This window comes from Pseudophryne corroboree, unplaced genomic scaffold, assembly GCF_028390025.1.
Source record: "Pseudophryne corroboree isolate aPseCor3 unplaced genomic scaffold, aPseCor3.hap2 scaffold_687, whole genome shotgun sequence".
NCBI classification, from domain to species: Eukaryota; Metazoa; Chordata; class Amphibia; order Anura; family Myobatrachidae; genus Pseudophryne; species Pseudophryne corroboree.
This window is the reverse complement of record NW_026970272.1, coordinates 163,742-188,878: the sequence shown is the minus strand read 5'-3', so window position 1 is coordinate 188,878 and position 25,137 is coordinate 163,742. Positions and strand designations below refer to the sequence as shown.

General features: G+C 39.2%; 1 protein-coding gene across 1 annotated transcript in view; it reads right to left on the bottom strand.

Annotated features, from left to right (window-relative positions):
• Positions 1-25,137, bottom strand: part of LOC135037934 (unconventional myosin-VIIa-like) — a gene marked incomplete at both ends in the record, with an annotated part of 240,316 nt that overhangs the window by 85,940 nt on the left and 129,239 nt on the right. The window contains one exon of the mRNA XM_063954594.1: positions 4,322-4,430. Coding sequence (XP_063810664.1) covers positions 4,322-4,430 — 109 coding nt within the window. The remainder of the gene's footprint in view (positions 1-4,321; positions 4,431-25,137) is intronic.

Here is a 25,137-nt window from a genome sequence, read left to right as displayed (position 1 = left end):
ACAGAAGGAATAAAAAGTACATTAAACGCTATAAAGATTGCAATGCCATAAATACAGTTTTACCCTCTGTCTCATATCTTTACATTCCTTCCTCTACTTTTTATTCCTGTTCCGAAGTGTTGAGGAAACATTACCACCCAGGAGCGGTGGGTGCAGGGGAGAGAATATCATGTGTGTGTACCACCTGAGTCCCACAGGGTGATGTCACACCAGACCCATATGGTAAGAGGCAGTAGTGTTAAACAACCAGCAAGGACAATATTACAATATGACACATTCATTTTCACCAGTAGGGGATTTAGCAATTCAGATGTTTGGTATCCCCACTCCACAACATTGCAAACTTTTACACCCGGCACACCTATTGGGTGTACTAATACCTGTGCCTCTGGCACAACGGGGCAGGGAGTACCTTTCACCTCCCTCCCTTGCACAAGGAACAGCTGCCTAAAGGCAGACCAATGTCGGGGTTCTGCCCCCAGCACTTCCGCAACTCTGTCCAGTCCTTCCTTCCTCAAACCCCAACTAGGGGGAGGGCAAATTTCTGTACAGCACGTGGTCTCAATACCCAGTGCTGAGGATGGACCCTTCATCAGGAACAGTTCCGCTGGTGGCTGCAGGGGAGTCACCAGCACAGGCTGGTCCTGTGCCCGCGCTCCCCCCTCAAAAGCCAGTATCTCACCTGTAGCTCCTTCTGCACTCCTCCTCCTGGATAACCTACTCCCCCGCCAGTCCTGTGCGCTTGGTAGCTGGTGGGGTACCAGTCAGGGTTTTATCAACTGAAGCTTCCACAATTATCTCCACAACTTGCTCTTGCTCTGCAGATGGAAGGGGAGCGGGTTGCACTGTGCCTTCACCCTGGTAAAGGAGACAAGGTAACAAGCGGCGTCTCCCAACCTCCACTTGATCTTTAGTTGCTTGGGCCTGGCTTATGTCAGGCACATCCCTCGGCACATAGTTATAGTCCACAACACTTTCACAGGTATTACGGTGGTGCAACACATCCTTTTCTGGTTCCTGCTCTGATATTATGGTAACAGTCTCTGCTACCAATGTCACTTTTGAATCACAGGGTACGTACCAGTATTCACATCGCAGCTCCTCATTCCCCAAATCGTTAAAATGGAATAATCCTTCATAATCTTCTTGTGGAGTTAGGGTAGCAGGAGATACACAGGGCATGTTCTCATCAGCCTTCCTCAGTGAAATGAATGGGGCTGCCATCGCCAATCCATCGCGATGAGCCTCCCCCAGCTGAATAAGCTGGGCATCCTGGAGCAAGAGGCCATCCGTGACTGGTATGTTTGTAGTCGGGGAGTGGAACAATACTCCCCCATCCATGGTGATCTCTTGGGCACAGTCTTCATTGATTCCCTGGCAGCTGGTTACTAGGTCAACATCTTCCACCTCAGTAAAAGGGAAGGTGTAGCGCAGCTCCTCCTGGGATGCCTGTATTGTGGGCATAGCCTTCACTTCAGCGCTAGCCTCTCCCAGCATAGTACACCGGGCAACTGCTTCCCTTGGGTGTGGGAGAAGCTGTTGCAGACGGTGCCTTTCTGCATCCACCCTGCAACACTGGTCTAGCCATGCTGGGGTATCCAGGAGCCCCTGATCCATTGCCTCTTCCTCTGCCACAATGAAGCACTCCTCCAGACACTCCAGCTGTTCCCACACACTCATCCCTGGGCCGAGATGAAGGATCCACGTCCGGTAATCGGTGAACGCTTTTGTTGGATCCCGCTGATCCTGGAGAATAAGCTGGAGGATTTCCCTGCGAGTGCAGAATTGGAAAGGGATGCCTCGCAGCTGGCATTCTGCTATCAGCTCCTCCATGCTCATTTCTTCCAATGTTGTTATGGGCCCCGTTGACAATGACTTTGCTCCCTTGGTAACAGGCACTTGCAAGGTGGACCCCTCAGTCATCTGCCCGGGTTGCAGCGGCGCCATTTTGGATATTTCCTCTGACTCTATCCCAGAAGATAATTGATTCTGGACTTGCCCTTCAGCCTCAGAATATTGACTTGATTTGGGTCACTGTAGCACTCACTTCCTCTGTGAATTCTACAAACTTTGGCTCCGCCAGCAGATTCCATGAGGCTGCCTCACTTTTACAGTGCAGGAATGCATCCCCCAGGTAACACAACTTGTCCTGTATGCTGGATACTCTTCAGCCACTGATCATCCGCCTAGCTTCATTCCAGTACTCCCAAATGTACTGCATCTTTATAACAATCAATAACAGATCCGGCTTACCAGCCTGCCGATACACTGACACACCTCCATCCACGAGCTCCACTGCCCTGGGAGACTTGAGGCGTTCATTTTCTTTCCTTGGAAACATTTTATTTTGCACAGGACTGACACCTGCTCACTTGTTACCACCTCACTGCAGATCCTCTTGCATTACATATGGCCTGATCCTCTGTTCTCTGCTGGGCCTTCACGCTTCCTGCGGTCGTTGTTTGGTGTCTGAATGATCCCACCACTGCCGCCAAATGTGAGGATACGGGGTTCTTCTAATCACTCAGACACAGAGCCGATGAAACCAAAGTGATGGTTTATTTCTCACAGCACACAGGAATAGATAATTCACAGGAAACAGAGGTAAATATAGCCCAGAAACAGTATACAGGTAGCAGTCCAGATAGTAAGTCCCAGTAAAGGATTTAGGTCCACAGCAATTCCGTGCAGAAGTTCCAGATAAACAAGTCCATACAGCAGAACTATCACTGAGTCCACATAGCAGTGATAGCAGATTAGTCCATGCAGTAGTAAGTACATATAAGTCCACACAGCACTGGTGATGCGTTCCACAAGGTTCCCTGGCAGAGAATCACCCCTTAGCCAGAGTCCTGCGACTAACATGAGGAGCTGACCTGCGCAACCTCTTTTATAACCTCCAAATGCCCATCATGCCGTGCTCACCTGGGGAGGAGACGCAGGTTCCTGATTGGTGGGATCCCACCTCAGGTATTTCCCTACTCCCTCCCACAGCTGGCCTTCTCCTGCTGACCACATGCTGGGTCAGGCTCCGTGATGTCTGTCAGAGACCAGGATGGAACAGAGGAAAGTAAACAGAAGGGACAATGACAGGGAAATTGGATTAAGTCCGGATTGTCCCCTGTGGAGGCGAAGCTTCAAAGAGACATTACCTGGTCCTCAAATGTATTTCCTGTGTGACCATATAAGGATCACAGGATGGACTCAATAGGCCTAGCAATGATAACCTGTAATAACCTCCTACCAGACTGGCATCCTCCTACAATAACATAACATGACAGCACTAGGTGCCAGGTCACAGCCCACCTGTATTTACCTGGGTAAGATTATAGTACAGAATATATAGGGTAATGGATGAACACACACATGGGGTAATAGTGACATAAGCCAGAGAGACATGGGAACAGAAGGAATAAAAAGTACATTAAACGCTATAAAGATTGAAACACCACAAATACAGTATTAGCCCCCCTTATATCCCCACACTGGTGTTAAAAATACGGGGGACCCCTACGTCTTTTGTCACCCATATTTTTTGAACCAGGACTGGACGCAGAGCCCAGTGCTGGTTGTATAAATATGGGGGGACCCCAGTCATTTTTTCCCCCTATATTTTCAACCAGGACCGGCTCAAAGAGCCCAAGGCTAGTTATGCTTAGGAGGGGGGACCCCACGCAAAAAAAATTCACGATTTTTAACACTTTCCACACTTCATATAATGTACACAATGAAGCCCTGGACGGATCTCACGGATCTGGCCGGGATTCATTGTGTTAAGTCCGGCAGTGTTTTTCTAATCACTCCCATAAAACACTCCCACCAAATCAACACAAATACGAATCTTAGTAAATATATAAGTATATCTGTGTTAAAAGCAGCATCCATTTTTTTTCTAATTTTGGCTGTAAATCAGTGTGTATGTCTGACTCTGTATACAAAGCACGACAGAACTTGTTTTGGGAAAATTAAAAAAAAAAACTGTGAATGCTACTTTTTACACAGATATAATGCTACTTTCTACACAACTATACAAGTGTGATACTATAGCATGGTGCCACTAGAACTTGTTGCTCGATGTAACAGTATAACATGTCTCATGTGGTTTGGCTGGATATGTGACTCTGGACAGCAATTATATATTCATAAGGTGGCACATAAATTACTGGCAGAAGGTAATGCTGAGGCATAGGAAGTCGTTATTTGCTGCTGTAAAACCCTTTCTTCATCTACCTCCTCATAAACACAGGTCACATTAATACATACTGTATATGACACTGTACTAAAACAATGACTTCAGGGCAGGACCTGGCCGAACACTTACCCTGCGCTTGCTGCTCGCTGTGTAACCTCCGGATGGCTTCCCCGCGTGTTACAGATATTGTGCAAACCAAACAGCTCATCAGATCTTCTGCCTGCACCCCAAACTGCCCCTAGAAGATCACCCCAAGAACGGTGTTACAAACATATACAAAATGTTTACTGATACACGGTAACCAGCGAATAAAGACACTATGGCATGAATCATTATAGAGCGAGATGAGGGGACATACTGTATGTCAGATGGATGGGGAGGAGAGTGCTACATAGGTATGATACATTACATTACATTACATTACAGGGTGAGATTACTATAATATAGTATTTCCTCCTCAGTAGTTCCCAGCATAGTGCCATTAATACTATATTTATCCTTTATGTCACCTGAGATAGTGACTCCTAGATCCCTTTCCTCCTCAGTAGTTTCCAGTATAGTGCCATTAATACTATATTTATCCTTTATGTCACCTGAAATAGTGACTCCTAGATCCCTTTCCTCCACAGTAGTTCCCAGTATAGTGCCATTAATACTATATTTATCCTTTATGTCATCTGAAATAGTGACTCCTAGATCCCTTTCATCCTCAGTAGTTCCCAGTATAGTGCCATTAATACTATATTTATCCTTTATGTCACCTGAGATAGTGACTCCTAGATCCCTTTCCTCCAAAGTAGTTCCCAGTATAGTGCCAGTAATACTATATTTATCCTTTATGTCACCTGAAATAGTGACTTCTAGATCCCTTTCCTCCTCAGTAGTGTCCAGTATAGCACCATTAATACTATATTTATCCGTTATGTCACCTGAAATAGTGACTCCTAGATCCCTTTCCTCCTCAGTATTCTCCAGTATACTGCCATTAATACTATATTTATCCTTTATGTCACCTGAAATAGTGACTTCTAGATCCCTTTCCTCCTCCGTAGTTTCCAGTATAGTGCCATTAATACTATATTTATCCTTCATGTCACCTGAAATAGTGACTTCTAGATCCCTTTCCTCCTCAGTAGCTCCCAGTATAGTGCCATTAATACTATATTTATCCTTCATGTCACCTGAAATAGTGACTTCTAGATCCCTTTCATCCTCCGTAGTTTCCAGTATAGTGCAATTAATATATAGTATTAATTGCACTATACTGGGAACTACTGAGGAGGAAAGGGATCTAGGAGTCACTATCTCAGGTGACATAAAGGATAAATATAGTATTAATGGCACTATACTGGACACTACTGAGGAGGAAAGGGATCTAGGAGTCACTATTTCAGGTGTTATAAAGGATAAATATAATTTATCCTTTATGTCACCTGTAATAGTGACTCCTAGATCCCTTTCCTCCTCAGTAGTTCCCAGTATAGTGCTATTAATACTATATTTATCCTTTATGTCACCTGAGATAGTGACTCCTAGATCCCTTTCCTCCTCAGTAGTTCCCAGTATAGTGCCATTAATACTATATTTATCCTTTATGTCACCTGAGATAGTGATTTCTAGATCCCTTTCCTCCTCAGTAGTTCCCAGTATAGTGCCATTAATACTATATTTATCCTTTATGTCACCTGAGATAGTGACTCCTAGATCCCTTTCCTCCTCAGTAGTTCCCAGTATAGTGCCATTAATACTATATTTATCCTTTATGTCACCTGAGATAGTGACTCCTAGATCCCTTTCCTCCTCAGTAGTTTCCAGTCTAGTACCATTAATACTATATTTATCCTTTATGTCACCTGAAATAGTGACTCCTAGATCCCTTTCCTCCTCAGTAGTGTCCAGTATAGTGCCATTAATACTATATTTATCCTTTATGTCACCTGAAATAGTGACTCCTAGATCCCTTTCCTCCTCAGTAGTTCCCAGTATAGTGCCATTAATACTATATTTATCCTTTATGTCACCTGAGATAGTGACTCCTAGATCCCTTTCCTCCTCAGTAGTTCCCAGTATAGTGCCATTAATACTATATTTATCCTTTATGTCACCTGAGATAGTGACTCCTAGATCCCTTTCCTCCTCAGTAGTTCCCAGTATAGTGCCATTATACTATATTTATCCTTTATGTCACCTGAGATAGTGACTCCTAGATCCCTTTCCTCCTCAGTAGTTTCCAGTATAGTGCCATTAATACTATATTTATCCTTTATGTCACCTGAAATAGTGACTCCTAGATCCCTTTCCTCCTCAGTAGTTTCCAGTATAGTGCCATTAATACTATATTTATCATTTATGTCACCTGAGATAGTGACTCCTAGATCCCTTTCCTCCTCAGTAGTTTCCAGTATAGTGCCATTAATACTATATTTATCCTTTATGTCACCTGAGATAATGACTCCTAGATCCCTTTCCTCCTCAGTAGTGTCCAGTATAGTGCCATTAATACTATATTTATCCTTTATGTCACCCTGAAATAGTGACTCCTAGATCCCTTTCCTCCTTAGTAGTTTCCAGTATAGTGCCATTAATACTATATTTATACTTTATGTCACCTGAAATAGTGACTCCTAGATCCCTTTCCTCCTCAGTAGTTTCCAGTATACCACCATTAATACTATATTTATCCTTTATGTCACCTGAAATAGGGACTCCTAGATCCCTTTCCTCCTCAGTAGTTCCCAGTATAGTGCCATTAATACTATATATATTCTTTATGTCACCTGAAATAGTGACTCCTAGATCCCTTTCCTCCTCAGTAGTTTCCAGAATAGCACCATTAATACTATATTTATCCTTTATGTCACCTGAGATAGTGACTCCTAGATCCCTTTCCTCCTCAGTAGGTTCCAGAATAATGCCATTAATACTATATTTATCCTTTATGTCACCTGAAATAGTGACTCCTAGATCCCTTTCTTCCTCAGTAGTTTCCAGTATAGTACCATTAATACTATATTTATCCTTTATATCACCTGAAATAGTGACTCCTAGATCCCTTTCCTCCTCAGTAGTTTCCAGTATAGTGCCATTAATACTATATTTATCCTTTATGTCACCTGAGATAGTGACTCCTAGATCCCTTTCCTCCTCAGTAGTTTCCAGTATAGCACCATTAATACTATATTTATCCTTTATGTCACCTGAAATAGTGACTCCTAGATCCCTTTCCTCCACAGTAGTTCCCAGTATAGTGCCATTAATACTATATTTATTCTTTATGTCACCTGAAATAGTGACTCCTAGATCCCTTTTCTCCTCAGTAGTTCCCAGTATAGTGCCATTAATACTATATTTATCCTTTATGTCACCTGAAATAGTGACTCCTAGATCCCTTTCCTCCTCAGTAGTTCCCAGTATAGTGCCATAAATACTATATTTATCCTTTATGTCACCTGAAATAGTGACTCCTAGATCCCTTTCCTCCTCAGTAGTTCCCAGTATAGTGCCATTAATACTATATTTATCCTTTATGTCACCTGAAATAGTGTCTCCTAGATCCCTTTCCACCTCAGTAGTCTCCAGTATAGCGCAATTATACTATATTTATCCTTTATGTCACCTGTAATAGTGACTCCTAGATCCCTTTCCTCCTCAGTAGTTTCCAGTATAGTGCCATTAATACTATATGTATCCTTTATGTCACCTGAAATAGTGACTCCTAGATCCCTTTCCTCCTCAGTAGTTTCCAGTATAGTGCCATTAATACTATATTTATCCTTTATGTCACCTGAAATAGTGACTTCTAGATCCCTTTCCTTCTCAGTAGCTCCCAGTATAGTGCCATTAATACTATATTTATCCTTCATGTCACCTGAAATAGTGACTTCTAGATCCCTTTCATCCTCCGTAGTTTCCAGTATAGTGCAATTAATATTATATTTATCCTTTATATCACCTGAAATAGTGACTCCTAGATCCCTTTCCTCCTCAGTAGTGTCCAGTATAGTGACATTAATACTATATTTATCCTTTATGTCACCTGAGATAGAGACTCCTAGATACCTTTCCTCCTCAGTAGTTCCCAGTATAGTGCCATTAATACTATATTTATCCTTTATGTCACCTGTAATAGTGACTCCTAGATCCCTTTCCTCCTCAGTAGTTCCCAGTATAGTGCCATTAATACTATATTTATCCTTTATGTCACCTGAGATAGTGACTCCTAGATCCCTTTCCTCCTCAGTAGTTCCCAGTATAGTGCCATTAATACTATATTTATCCTTTATGTCACCTGAGATAGTGATTTCTAGATCCCTTTCCTCCTCAGTAGTTCCCAGTATAGTGCCATTAATACTATATTTATCCTTTATGTCACCTGAGATAGTGACTCCTAGATCCCTTTCCTCCTCAGTAGTTCCCAGTATAGTGCCATTAATACTATATTTATCCTTTATGTCACCTGAGATAGTGACTCCTAGATCCCTTTCCTCCTCAGTAGTGTCCAGTATAGTGCCATTAATACTATATTTATCCTTTATGTCACCTGAAATAGTGACTCCTAGATCCCCTTTCCTCCTCAGTAGTTCCCAGTATAGTGCCATTAATACTATATTTATCCTTTATGTCACCTGAAATAGTGACTCCTAGATCCCTTTCCTCCTCAGTAGTTCCCAGTATAGTGCCATTATACTATATTTATCCTTTATGTCACCTGAGATAGTGACTCCTAGATCCCTTTCCTCCTCAGTAGTTTCCAGTATAGTGCCATTAATACTATATTTATCCTTTATGTCACCTGAAATAGTGACTCCTAGATCCCTTTCCTCCTCAGTAGTTTCCAGTATAATGCCATTAATACTATATTTATCCTTTATGTCACCTGAAATAGTGACTCCTAGATCCCTTTCCTCCTCAGTAGTTTCCAGTATAGTGCCATTAATACTATATTTATCATTTATGTCACCTGAGATAGTGACTCCTAGATCCCTTTCCTCCTCAGTAGTTTCCAGTATAGTGCCATTAATACTATATTTATCCTTTATGTCACCTGAGATAGTGACTCCTAAATCCCTTTCCTCCTCAGTAGTGTCCAGTATAGTGCCATTAATGCTATATTTATCCTTTATGTCACCCTGAAATAGTGACTCCTAGATCCCTTTCCTCCTTAGTAGTTTCCAGTATAGTGCCATTAATACTATATTTATACTTTATGTCACCTGAAATAGTGACTCCTAGATCCCTTTCCTCCTCAGTAGTTTCCAGTATACCACCATTAATACTATATTTATCCTTTATGTCACCTGAAATAGGGACTCCTAGATCCCTTTCCTCCTCATTAGTTCCCAGTATAGTGCCATTAATACTATATGTATTCTTTATGTCACCTTAAATAGTGACTCCTAGATCCCTTTCATCCTCAGTAGTTTCCAAAATAGCACCATTAATACTATATTTATCCTTTATGTCACCCTGAAATAGTGACTCCTAGATCCCTTTCCTCCTTAGTAGTTTCCAGTATAGTGCCATTAATACTATATTTATACTTTATGTCACCTGAAATAGTGACTCCTAGATCCCTTTCCTCCTCAGTAGTTTCCAGTATACCACCATTAATACTATATTTATCCTTTATGTCACCTGAAATAGGGACTCCTAGATCCCTTTCCTCCTCAGTAGTTCCCAGTATAGTGCCATTAATACTATATATATTCTTTATGTCACCTGAAATAGTGACTCCTAGATCCCTTTCCTCCTCGGTAGTTTCCAGAATAGCACCATTAATACTATATTTATCCTTTATGTCACCTGAGATAGTGACTCCTAGATCCCTTTCCTCCTCAGTAGGTTCCAGAATAATGCCATTAATACTATATGTATCCTTTATGTCACCTGAAATAGTGACTCCTAGATCCCTTTCTTCCTCAGTAGTTTCCAGTATAGTACCATTAATACTATATTTATCCTTTATATCACCTGAAATAGTGACTCCTAGATCCCTTTCCTCCTCAGTAGTTTCCAGTATAGCACCATTAATACTATATTTATCCTTTATGTCACCTGAAATAGTGACTCCTAGATCCCTTTCCTCCACAGTAGTTCCCAGTATAGTGCCATTATTACTATATTTATCCTTTATGTCACCTGAAATAGTGACTCCTAGATCCCTTTTCTCCTCAGTAGTTCCCAGTATAGTGCCATTAATTCTATATTTATCCTTTATGTCACCTGAAATAGTGACTCCTAGATCCCTTTCCTCCTCAGTAGTTCCCAGTATAGTGCCATTAATACTATATTTATCCTTTATGTCACCTTAAATAGTGTCTCCTAGATCCCTTTCCACCTCAGTAGTCTCCAGTATAGTGCAATTATACTATATTTATCCTTTATGTCACCTGAAATAGTGACTCCTAGATCCCTTTCCTCCTCAGTAGTTCCCAGTATAGTGCCATTAATACTATATTTATCCTTTATGTCACCTGTAATAGTGACTCCTAGATCCCTTTCCTCCTCAGTAGTTTCCAGTATAGTGCCATTAATACTATATTTATCCTTTATGTCACCTGAAATAGTGACTCCTAGATCCCTTTACTCCTTAGTAGTTTCCAGTATAGTGCCATTAATACTATATTTATCCTTTATGTCACCTGAAATAGTGACTCCTAGATCCCTTTCCTCCTCAGTAGTTTCCAGTATAGTGCCATTAATACTATATTTATCCTTTATGTCACCTGAAATAGTGACTCCTAGATCCCTTTCCTCCTCAGTAGTTTCCAGTATAGTGCCAGTATACTATATTTATCCTTTATGTCACCTGTAATAGTGACTCCTAGATCCCTTTCCTCCTCAGTAGTTTCCAGTATAGTGCCATTAATACTATATTTATCCTTTATGTCACCTGAAATAGTGACTCCTAGATCCCTTTCCTCCTCAGTAGTTTCCAGTATAGTGCCATTAATACTATATTTATCCTTTATGTCACCTGTAATAGTGACTCCTAGATCCCTTTCCTCCTCAGTAGTTTCCAGTATAGTGCCATTAATACTATATTTATCCTTTATTTCACCTGAAATAGTGACTCCTAGATCCCTTTCCTCCTCAGTAGTTCCCAGTATAGTGCCATTAATACTATATTTATCCTTCATGTCACCTGAAATAGTGACTTCTAGATCCCTTTCCTCCTCAGTAGCTCCCAGTATAGTGCCATTAATACTATATTTATCCTTCATGTCACCTGAAATAGTGACTTCTAGATCCCTTTCATCCTCCGTAGTTTCCAGTATAGTGCCATTAATACTATATTTATCCTTCATGTCACCTGAAATAGTGACTTCTAGATCCCTTTCCTCCTCAGTAGTGTCCAGTATAGTGCCATTAATACTATATTTATCCTTTATGTCACCCTGAAATAGTGACTCCTAGATCCCTTTCCTCCTTAGTAGTTTCCAGTATAGTGCCATTAATACTATATTTATACTTTATGTCACCTGAAATAGTGACTCCTAGATCCCTTTCCTCCTCAGTAGTTTCCAGTATACCACCATTAATACTATATTTATCCTTTATGTCACCTGAAATAGGGACTCCTAGATCCCTTTCCTCCTCAGTAGTTCCCAGTATAGTGCCATTAATACTATATATATTCTTTATGTCACCTGAAATAGTGACTCCTAGATCCCTTTCCTCCTCAGTAGTTTCCAGAATAGCACCATTAATACTATATTTATCCTTTATGTCACCTGAGATAGTGACTCCTAGATCCCTTTCCTCCTCAGTAGTTCCCAGTATAGTGCCATTAATACTATATTTATCCTTTATGTCACCTGAGATAGTGACTCCTAGATCCCTTTCCTCCTCAGTAATTTCCAGTCTAGTACCATTAATACTATATTTATCCTTTATGTCACCTGAAATAGTGACTCCTAGATCCCTTTCCTCCTCAGTAGTGTCCAGTATAGTGCCATTAATACTATATTTATCCTTTATGTCACCTGAAATAGTGACTCCTAGATCCCTTTCCTCCTCAGTAGTTCCCAGTATAGTGCCATTAATACTATATTTATCCTTTATGTCACCTGAAATAGTGACTCCTAGATCCCTTTCCTCCTCAGTAGTTCCCAGTATAGTGCCATTATACTATATTTATCCTTTATGTCACCTGAGATAGTGACTCCTAGATCCCTTTCCTCCTCAGTAGTTTCCAGTATAGTGCCATTAATACTATATTTATCCTTTATGTCACCTGAAATAGTGACTCCTAGATCCCTTTCCTCCTCAGTAGTTTCCAGTATAATGCCATTAATACTATATTTATCCTTTATGTCACCTGAAATAGTGACTCCTAGATCCCTTTCCTCCTCAGTAGTTTCCAGTATAGTGCCATTAATACTATATTTATCATTTATGTCACCTGAGATAGTGACTCCTAGATCCCTTTCCTCCTCAGTAGTTTCCAGTATAGTGCCATTAATACTATATTTATCCTTTATGTCACCTGAGATAGTGACTCCTAAATCCCTTTCCTCCTCAGTAGTGTCCAGTATAGTGCCATTAATGCTATATTTATCCTTTATGTCACCCTGAAATAGTGACTCCTAGATCCCTTTCCTCCTTAGTAGTTTCCAGTATAGTGCCATTAATACTATATTTATACTTTATGTCACCTGAAATAGTGACTCCTAGATCCCTTTCCTCCTCAGTAGTTTCCAGTATACCACCATTAATACTATATTTATCCTTTATGTCACCTGAAATAGGGACTCCTAGATCCCTTTCCTCCTCATTAGTTCCCAGTATAGTGCCATTAATACTATATGTATTCTTTATGTCACCTTAAATAGTGACTCCTAGATCCCTTTCATCCTCAGTAGTTTCCAAAATAGCACCATTAATACTATATTTATCCTTTATGTCACCCTGAAATAGTGACTCCTAGATCCCTTTCCTCCTTAGTAGTTTCCAGTATAGTGCCATTAATACTATATTTATACTTTATGTCACCTGAAATAGTGACTCCTAGATCCCTTTCCTCCTCAGTAGTTTCCAGTATACCACCATTAATACTATATTTATCCTTTATGTCACCTGAAATAGGGACTCCTAGATCCCTTTCCTCCTCAGTAGTTCCCAGTATAGTGCCATTAATACTATATATATTCTTTATGTCACCTGAAATAGTGACTCCTAGATCCCTTTCCTCCTCAGTAGTTTCCAGAATAGCACCATTAATACTATATTTATCCTTTATGTCACCTGAGATAGTGACTCCTAGATCCCTTTCCTCCTCAGTAGGTTCCAGAATAATGCCATTAATACTATATGTATCCTTTATGTCACCTGAAATAGTGACTCCTAGATCCCTTTCTTCCTCAGTAGTTTCCAGTATAGTACCATTAATACTATATTTATCCTTTATATCACCTGAAATAGTGACTCCTAGATCCCTTTCCTCCTCAGTAGTTTCCAGTATAGCACCATTAATACTATATTTATCCTTTATGTCACCTGAAATAGTGACTCCTAGATCCCTTTCCTCCACAGTAGTTCCCAGTATAGTGCCATTATTACTATATTTATCCTTTATGTCACCTGAAATAGTGACTCCTAGATCCCTTTTCTCCTCAGTAGTTCCCAGTATAGTGCCATTAATTCTATATTTATCCTTTATGTCACCTGAAATAGTGACTCCTAGATCCCTTTCCTCCTCAGTAGTTCCCAGTATAGTGCCATTAATACTATATTTATCCTTTATGTCACCTGAAATAGTGTCTCCTAGATCCCTTTCCACCTCAGTAGTCTCCAGTATAGTGCAATTATACTATATTTATCCTTTATGTCACCTGAAATAGTGACTCCTAGATCCCTTTCCTCCTCAGTAGTTCCCAGTATAGTGCCATTAATACTATATTTATCCTTTATGTCACCTGTAATAGTGACTCCTAGATCCCTTTCCTCCTCAGTAGTTTCCAGTATAGTGCCATTAATACTATATTTATCCTTTATGTCACCTGAAATAGTGACTCCTAGATCCCTTTACTCCTTAGTAGTTTCCAGTATAGTGCCATTAATACTATATTTATCCTTTATGTCACCTGAAATAGTGACTCCTAGATCCCTTTCCTCCTCAGTAGTTTCCAGTATAGTGCCATTAATACTATATTTATCCTTTATGTCACCTGAAATAGTGACTCCTAGATCCCTTTCCTCCTCAGTAGTTTCCAGTATAGTGCCATTATACTATATTTATCCTTTATGTCACCTGTAATAGTGACTCCTAGATCCCTTTCCTCCTCAGTAGTTTCCAGTATAGTGCCATTAATACTATATTTATCCTTTATGTCACCTGAAATAGTGACTCCTAGATCCCTTTCCTCCTCAGTAGTTTCCAGTATAGTGCCATTAATACTATATTTATCCTTTATGTCACCTGTAATAGTGACTCCTAGATCCCTTTCCTCCTCAGTAGTTTCCAGTATAGTGCCATTAATACTATATTTATCCTTTATTTCACCTGAAATAGTGACTCCTAGATCCCTTTCCTCCTCAGTAGTTCCCAGTATAGTGCCATTAATACTATATTTATCCTTCATGTCACCTGAAATAGTGACTTCTAGATCCCTTTCCTCCTCAGTAGCTCCCAGTATAGTGCCATTAATACTATATTTATCCTTCATGTCACCTGAAATAGTGACTTCTAGATCCCTTTCATCCTCCGTAGTTTCCAGTATAGTGCAATTAATATTATATTTATCCTTTATATCACCTGAAATAGTGACTCCTAGATCCCTTTCCTCCTCAGTAGCGTCCAGTATAGTGCCATTAATACTATATTTATCCTTTATGTCACCTGAAATAGTGACTCCTAGATCCCTTTCCTCCTCAGTAGTTCCCAGTATAGTGCCATTAATACTATATTTATCCTTTATGTCACCTGAAATAGTGACTCCTAGATCCCTTTCCTCCTCAGTAGTTCCCAGTATAGTGCCATTATACTATATTTATCCTTTATGTCACCTGAGATAGTGACTCCTAGATCCCTTTCCTCCTCAGTAGTTTCCAGTATAGTGCCATTAATACTATATTTATCCTTTATGTCACCAGAGATAGTGACTCCTAGATCCCTTTCCTCCTCAGTAGTGTCCAGTATAGTGCCATTAATACTATATTTATCCTTTATGTCACCCTGAAATAGTGACTCCTAGATCCCTTTCCTCCTTAGTAGTTTCCAGTATAGTGCCATTAATACTATATTTATACTTTATGTCACCTGAAATAGTGACTCCTAGATCCCTTTCCTCCTCAGTAGTTTCCAGTATACCACCATTAATACTATATTTATCCTTTATGTCACCTGAAATAGGGACTCCTAGATCCCTTTCCTCCTCAGTAGTTCCCAGTATAGTGCCATTAATACTATATATATTCTTTATGTCACCTGAAATAGTGACTCCTAGATCCCTTTCCTCCTCAGTAGTTTCCAGAATAGCACCATTAATACTATATTTATCCTTTATGTCACCTGAGATAGTGACTCCTAGATCCCTTTCCTCCTCAGTAGTTCCCAGTATAGTGCCATTAATACTATATTTATCCTTTATGTCACCTGAGATAGTGACTCCTAGATCCCTTTCCTCCTCAGTAATTTCCAGTCTAGTACCATTAATACTATATTTATCCTTTATGTCACCTGAAATAGTGACTCCTAGATCCCTTTCCTCCTCAGTAGTGTCCAGTATAGTGCCATTAATACTATATTTATCCTTTATGTCACCTGAAATAGTGACTCCTAGATCCCTTTCCTCCTCAGTAGTTCCCAGTATAGTGCCATTAATACTATATTTATCCTTTATGTCACCTGAAATAGTGACTCCTAGATCCCTTTCCTCCTCAGTAGTTCCCAGTATAGTGCCATTATACTATATTTATCCTTTATGTCACCTGAGATAGTGACTCCTAGATCCCTTTCCTCCTCAGTAGTTTCCAGTATAGTGCCATTAATACTATATTTATCCTTTATGTCACCTGAAATAGTGACTCCTAGATCCCTTTCCTCCTCAGTAGTTTCCAGTATAATGCCATTAATACTATATTTATCCTTTATGTCACCTGAAATAGTGACTCCTAGATCCCTTTCCTCCTCAGTAGTTTCCAGTATAGTGCCATTAATACTATATTTATCATTTATGTCACCTGAGATAGTGACTCCTAGATCCCTTTCCTCCTCAGTAGTTTCCAGTATAGTGCCATTAATACTATATTTATCCTTTATGTCACCTGAGATAGTGACTCCTAAATCCCTTTCCTCCTCAGTAGTGTCCAGTATAGTGCCATTAATGCTATATTTATCCTTTATGTCACCCTGAAATAGTGACTCCTAGATCCCTTTCCTCCTTAGTAGTTTCCAGTATAGTGCCATTAATACTATATTTATACTTTATGTCACCTGAAATAGTGACTCCTAGATCCCTTTCCTCCTCAGTAGTTTCCAGTATACCACCATTAATACTATATTTATCCTTTATGTCACCTGAAATAGGGACTCCTAGATCCCTTTCCTCCTCATTAGTTCCCAGTATAGTGCCATTAATACTATATGTATTCTTTATGTCACCTTAAATAGTGACTCCTAGATCCCTTTCATCCTCAGTAGTTTCCAAAATAGCACCATTAATACTATATTTATCCTTTATGTCACCCTGAAATAGTGACTCCTAGATCCCTTTCCTCCTTAGTAGTTTCCAGTATAGTGCCATTAATACTATATTTATACTTTATGTCACCTGAAATAGTGACTCCTAGATCCCTTTCCTCCTCAGTAGTTTCCAGTATACCACCATTAATACTATATTTATCCTTTATGTCACCTGAAATAGGGACTCCTAGATCCCTTTCCTCCTCAGTAGTTCCCAGTATAGTGCCATTAATACTATATATATTCTTTATGTCACCTGAAATAGTGACTCCTAGATCCCTTTCCTCCTCAGTAGTTTCCAGAATAGCACCATTAATACTATATTTATCCTTTATGTCACCTGAGATAGTGACTCCTAGATCCCTTTCCTCCTCAGTAGGTTCCAGAATAATGCCATTAATACTATATGTATCCTTTATGTCACCTGAAATAGTGACTCCTAGATCCCTTTCTTCCTCAGTAGTTTCCAGTATAGTACCATTAATACTATATTTATCCTTTATATCACCTGAAATAGTGACTCCTAGATCCCTTTCCTCCTCAGTAGTTTCCAGTATAGCACCATTAATACTATATTTATCCTTTATGTCACCTGAAATAGTGACTCCTAGATCCCTTTCCTCCACAGTAGTTCCCAGTATAGTGCCATTATTACTATATTTATCCTTTATGTCACCTGAAATAGTGACTCCTAGATCCCTTTTCTCCTCAGTAGTTCCCAGTATAGTGCCATTAATTCTATATTTATCCTTTATGTCACCTGAAATAGTGACTCCTAGATCCCTTTCCTCCTCAGTAGTTCCCAGTATAGTGCCATTAATACTATATTTATCCTTTATGTCACCTGAAATAGTGTCTCCTAGATCCCTTTCCACCTCAGTAGTCTCCAGTATAGTGCAATTATACTATATTTATCCTTTATGTCACCTGAAATAGTGACTCCTAGATCCCTTTCCTCCTCAGTAGTTCCCAGTATAGTGCCATTAATACTATATTTATCCTTTATGTCACCTGTAATAGTGACTCCTAGATCCCTTTCCTCCTCAGTAGTTTCCAGTATAGTGCCATTAATACTATATTTATCCTTTATGTCACCTGAAATAGTGACTCCTAGATCCCTTTACTCCTTAGTAGTTTCCAGTATAGTGCCATTAATACTATATTTATCCTTTATGTCACCTGAAATAGTGACTCCTAGATCCCTTTCCTCCTCAGTAGTTTCCAGTATAGTGCCATTAATACTATATTTATCCTTTATGTCACCTGAAATAGTGACTCCTAGATCCCTTTCCTCCTCAGTAGTTTCCAGTATAGTGCCATTATACTATATTTATCCTTTATGTCACCTGTAATAGTGACTCCTAGATCCCTTTCCTCCTCAGTAGTTTCCAGTATAGTGCCATTAATACTATATTTATCCTTTATGTCACCTGAAATAGTGACTCCTAGATCCCTTTCCTCCTCAGGAGTTCCCAGTATAGTGCCATTAATACTATATTTATCCTTTATGTCACCTGTAATAGTGACTCCTAGATCCCTTTCCTCCTCAGTAGTTTCCAGTATAGTGCCATTAATACTATATTTATCCTTTATGTCACCTGAAATAGTGACTCCTAGATCCCTTTCCTCCTCAGTAGTTTCCAGTATAGTGCCATTAATACTATATTTATCCTTTATGTCACCTGTAATAGTGACTCCTAGATCCCTTTCCTCCTCAGTAGTTTCCAGTATAGTGCCATTAATACTATATTTATCCTTTATTTCACCTGAAATAGTGACTCCTAGATCCCTTTCCTCCTCAGTAGTTCCCAGTATAGTGCCATTAATACTATATTTATCCTTCATGTCACCTGAAATAGTGACTTCTAGATCCCTTTCCTCCTCAGTAGCTCCCAGTATAGTGCCATTAATACTATATTTATCCTTCATGTCACCTGAAATAGTGACTTCTAGATCCCTTTCATCCTCCGTAGTTTCCAGTATAGTGCAATTAATATTATATTTATCCTTTATATCACCTGAAATAGTGACTCCTAGATCCCTTTCCTCCTCAGTAGTGTCCAGTATAGTGCCATTAATACTATATTTATCCTTTATGTCACCTGAAATAGTGACTCCTAGATCCCTTTCCTCCTCAGTAGTTCCCAGTATAGTGCCATTAATACTATATTTATCCTTTATGTCACCTGAAATAGTGACTCCTAGATCCCTTTCCTCCTCAGTAGTTCCCAGTATAGTGCCATTATACTATATTTATCCTTTATGTCACCTGAGATAGTGACTCCTAGATCCCTTTCCTCCTCAGTAGTTTCCAGTATAGTGCCATTAATACTATATTTATCCTTTATGTCACCAGAGATAGTGACTCCTAGATCCCTTTCCTCCTCAGTAGTGTCCAGTATAGTGCCATTAATACTATATTTATCCTTTATGTCACCTGAAATAGTGACTCCTAGATCCCTTTCCTCCTCAGTAGTTTCCAGTATACCACCATTAATACTATATTTATCCTTTATGTCACCTGAAATAGGGACTCCTAGATCCCTTTCCTCCTCAGTAGTTCCCAGTATAGTGCCATTAATACTATATATATTCTTTATGTCACCTGAAATAGTGACTCCTAGATCCCTTTCCTCCTCAGTAGTTTCCAGAATAGCACCATTAATACTATATTTATCCTTTATGTCACCTGAGATAGTGACTCCTAGATCCCTTTCCTCCTCAGTAGGTTCCAGAATAATGCCATTAATACTATATTTATCCTTTATGTCACCTGAAATAGTGACTCCTAGATCCCTTTCTTCCTCAGTAGTTTCCAGTATAGTACCATTAATACTATATTTATCCTTTATATCACCTGAAATAGTGACTCCTAGATCCCTTTCCTCCTCAGTAGTTTCCAGTATAGTGCCATTAATACTATATTTATCCTTTATGTCACCTGAGATAGTGACTCCTAGATCCCTTTCCTCCTCAGTAGTTTCCAGTATAGCACCATTAATACTATATTTATCCTTTATGTCACCTGAAATAGTGACTCCTAGATCCCTTTCCTCCACAGTAGTTCCCAGTATAGTGCCATTAATACTATATTTATTCTTTATGTCACCTGAAATAGTGACTCCTAGATCCCTTTTCTCCTCAGTAGTTCCCAGTATAGTGCCATTAATACTACATTTATCCTTTATGTCACCTGAAATAGTGACTCCTGGATCCCTTTCCTCCTCAGTAGTTCCCAGTATAGTGCCATAAATACTATATTTATCCTTTATGTCACCTGAAATAGTGACTCCTAGATCCCTTTCCTCCTCAGTAGTTCCCAGTATAGTGCCATTAATACTATATTTATCCTTTATGTCACCGGAAATAGTGTCTCCTAGATCCCTTTCCACCTCAGTAGTCTCCAGTATAGCGCAATTATACTATATTTATCCTTTATGTCACCTGTAATAGTGACTCCTAGATCCCTTTCCTCCTCAGTAGTTTCCAGTATAGTGCCATTAATACTATATTTATCCTTTATGTCACCTGAAATAGTGACTCCTAGATCCCTTTCCTCCTCAGTAGTTTCCAGTATAGTGCCATTAATACTATATTTATCCTTTATGTCACCTGAGATAGTGACTCCTAAATCCCTTTCCTCCTCAGTAGTGTCCAGTATAGTGCCATTAATGCTATATTTATCCTTTATGTCACCCTGAAATAGTGACTCCTAGATCCCTTTCCTCCTTAGTAGTTTCCAGTATAGTGCCATTAATACTATATTTATACTTTATGTCACCTGAAATAGTGACTCCTAGATCCCTTTCCTCCTCAGTAGTTTCCAGTATACCACCATTAATACTATATTTATCCTTTATGTCACCTGAAATAGGGACTCCTAGATCCCTTTCCTCCTCATTAGTTCCCAGTATAGTGCCATTAATACTATATGTATTCTTTATGTCACCTTAAATAGTGACTCCTAGATCCCTTTCATCCTCAGTAGTTTCCAAAATAGCACCATTAATACTATATTTATCCTTTATGTCACCCTGAAATAGTGACTCCTAGATCCCTTTCCTCCTTAGTAGTTTCCAGTATAGTGCCATTAATACTATATTTATACTTTATGTCACCTGAAATAGTGACTCCTAGATCCCTTTCCTCCTCAGTAGTTTCCAGTATACCACCATTAATACTATATTTATCCTTTATGTCACCTGAAATAGGGACTCCTAGATCCCTTTCCTCCTCAGTAGTTCCCAGTATAGTGCCATTAATACTATATATATTCTTTATGTCACCTGAAATAGTGACTCCTAGATCCCTTTCCTCCTCAGTAGTTTCCAGAATAGCACCATTAATACTATATTTATCCTTTATGTCACCTGAGATAGTGACTCCTAGATCCCTTTCCTCCTCAGTAGGTTCCAGAATAATGCCATTAATACTATATGTATCCTTTATGTCACCTGAAATAGTGACTCCTAGATCCCTTTCTTCCTCAGTAGTTTCCAGTATAGTACCATTAATACTATATTTATCCTTTATATCACCTGAAATAGTGACTCCTAGATCCCTTTCCTCCTCAGTAGTTTCCAGTATAGCACCATTAATACTATATTTATCCTTTATGTCACCTGAAATAGTGACTCCTAGATCCCTTTCCTCCACAGTAGTTCCCAGTATAGTGCCATTATTACTATATTTATCCTTTATGTCACCTGAAATAGTGACTCCTAGATCCCTTTTCTCCTCAGTAGTTCCCAGTATAGTGCCATTAATTCTATATTTATCCTTTATGTCACCTGAAATAGTGACTCCTAGATCCCTTTCCTCCTCAGTAGTTCCCAGTATAGTGCCATTAATACTATATTTATCCTTTATGTCACCTGAAATAGTGTCTCCTAGATCCCTTTCCACCTCAGTAGTCTCCAGTATAGTGCAATTATACTATATTTATCCTTTATGTCACCTGAAATAGTGACTCCTAGATCCCTTTCCTCCTCAGTAGTTCCCAGTATAGTGCCATTAATACTATATTTATCCTTTATGTCACCTGTAATAGTGACTCCTAGATCCCTTTCCTCCTCAGTAGTTTCCAGTATAGTGCCATTAATACTATATTTATCCTTTATGTCACCTGAAATAGTGACTCCTAGATCCCTTTACTCCTTAGTAGTTTCCAGTATAGTGCCATTAATACTATATTTATCCTTTATGTCACCTGAAATAGTGACTCCTAGATCCCTTTCCTCCTCAGTAGTTTCCAGTATAGTGCCATTAATACTATATTTATCCTTTATGTCACCTGAAATAGTGACTCCTAGATCCCTTTCCTCCTCAGTAGTTTCCAGTATAGTGCCATTATACTATATTTATCCTTTATGTCACCTGTAATAGTGACTCCTAGATCCCTTTCCTCCTCAGTAGTTTCCAGTATAGTGCCATTAATACTATATTTATCCTTTATGTCACCTGAAATAGTGACTCCTAGATCCCTTTCCTCCTCAGGAGTTCCCAGTATAGTGCCATTAATACTATATTTATCCTTTATGTCACCTGTAATAGTGACTCCTAGATCCCTTTCCTCCTCAGTAGTTTCCAGTATAGTGCCATTAATACTATATTTATCCTTTATGTCACCTGAAATAGTGACTCCTAGATCCCTTTCCTCCTCAGTAGTTTCCAGTATAGTGCCATTAATACTATATTTATCCTTTATGTCACCTGTAATAGTGACTCCTAGATCCCTTTCCTCCTCAGTAGTTTCCAGTATAGTGCCATTAATACTATATTTATCCTTTATTTCACCTGAAATAGTGACTCCTAGATCCCTTTCCTCCTCAGTAGTTCCCAGTATAGTGCCATTAATACTATATTTATCCTTCATGTCACCTGAAATAGTGACTTCTAGATCCCTTTCCTCCTCAGTAGCTCCCAGTATAGTGCCATTAATACTATATTTACCCTTCATGTCACCTGAAATAGTGACTTCTAGATCCCTTTCATCCTCCGTAGTTTCCAGTATAGTGCAATTAATATTATATTTATCCTTTATATCACCTGAAATAGTGACTCCTAGATCCCTTTCCTCCTCAGTAGTGTCCAGTATAGTGCCATTAATACTATATTTATCCTTTATGTCACCTGAAATAGTGACTCCTAGATCCCTTTCCTCCTCAGTAGTTCCCAGTATAGTGCCATTAATACTATATTTATCCTTTATGTCACCTGAAATAGTGACTCCTAGATCCCTTTCCTCCTCAGTAGTTCCCAGTATAGTGCCATTATACTATATTTATCCTTTATGTCACCTGAGATAGTGACTCCTAGATCCCTTTCCTCCTCAGTAGTTTCCAGTATAGTGCCATTAATACTATATTTATCCTTTATGTCACCAGAGATAGTGACTCCTAGATCCCTTTCCTCCTCAGTAGTGTCCAGTATAGTGCCATTAATACTATATTTATCCTTTATGTCACCCTGAAATAGTGACTCCTAGATCCCTTTCCTCCTCAGTAGTTTCCAGTATAGTGCCATTAATACTATATTTATCCTTTATGTCACCTGAGATAGTGACTCCTAGATCCCTTTCCTCCTCAGTAGTTTCCAGTATAGCACCATTAATACTATATTTATCCTTTATGTCACCTGAAATAGTGACTCCTAGATCCCTTTTCTCCTCAGTAGTTCCCAGTATAGTGCCATTAATACTATATTTATCCTTTATGTCACCTGAAATAGTGACTCCTAGATCCCTTTCCTCCTCAGTAGTTTCCAGTATAGTGCCATTAATACTATATTTATCCTTTATGTCACCAGAGATAGTGACTCCTAGATCCCTTTCCTCCTCAGTAGTGTCCAGTATAGTGCCATTAATACTATATTTATCCTTTATGTCACCTGAAATAGTGACTCCTAGATCCCTTTCCTCCTCAGTAGTTTCCAGTATACCACCATTAATACTATATTTATCCTTTATGTCACCTGAAATAGGGACTCCTAGATCCCTTTCCTCCTCAGTAGTTCCCAGTATAGTGCCATTAATACTATATATATTCTTTATGTCACCTGAAATAGTGACTCCTAGATCCCTTTCCTCCTCAGTAGTTTCCAGAATAGCACCATTAATACTATATTTATCCTTTATGTCACCTGAGATAGTGACTCCTAGATCCCTTTCCTCCTCAGTAGGTTCCAGAATAATGCCATTAATACTATATTTATCCTTTATGTCACCTGAAATAGTGACTCCTAGATCCCTTTCTTCCTCAGTAGTTTCCAGTATAGTACCATTAATACTATATTTATCCTTTATATCACCTGAAATAGTGACTCCTAGATCCCTTTCCTCCTCAGTAGTTTCCAGTATAGTGCCATTAATACTATATTTATCCTTTATGTCACCTGAGATAGTGACTCCTAGATCCCTTTCCTCCTCAGTAGTTTCCAGTATAGCACCATTAATACTATATTTATCCTTTATGTCACCTGAAATAGTGACTCCTAGATCCCTTTCCTCCACAGTAGTTCCCAGTATAGTGCCATTAATACTATATTTATTCTTTATGTCACCTGAAATAGTGACTCCTAGATCCCTTTTCTCCTCAGTAGTTCCCAGTATAGTGCCATTAATACTATATTTATCCTTTATGTCACCTGAAATAGTGACTCCTGGATCCCTTTCCTCCTCAGTAGTTCCCAGTATAGTGCCATAAATACTATATTTATCCTTTATGTCACCTGAAATAGTGACTCCTAGATCCCTTTCCTCCTCAGTAGTTCCCAGTATAGTGCCATTAATACTATATTTATCCTTTATGTCACCGGAAATAGTGTCTCCTAGATCCCTTTCCACCTCAGTAGTCTCCAGTATAGCGCAATTATACTATATTTATCCTTTATGTCACCTGTAATAGTGACTCCTAGATCCCTTTCCTCCTCAGTAGTTTCCAGTATAGTGCCATTAATACTATATTTATCCTTTATGTCACCTGAAATAGTGACTCCTAGATCCCTTTCCTCCTCAGTAGTTTCCAGTATAGTGCCTTTAATACTATATTTATCCTTTATGTCACCTGTAATAGTGACTCCTAGATCCCTTTCCTCCTCAGTAGTTTCCAGTATAGTGCCATTAATACTATATTTATCCTTTATGTCACCTGAAATAGTGACTCCTAGATCCCTTTCCTCCTCAGGAGTTCCCAGTATAGTGCCATTAATACTATATTTATCCTTTATGTCACCTGAAATAGTGACTCCTAGATCCCTTTCC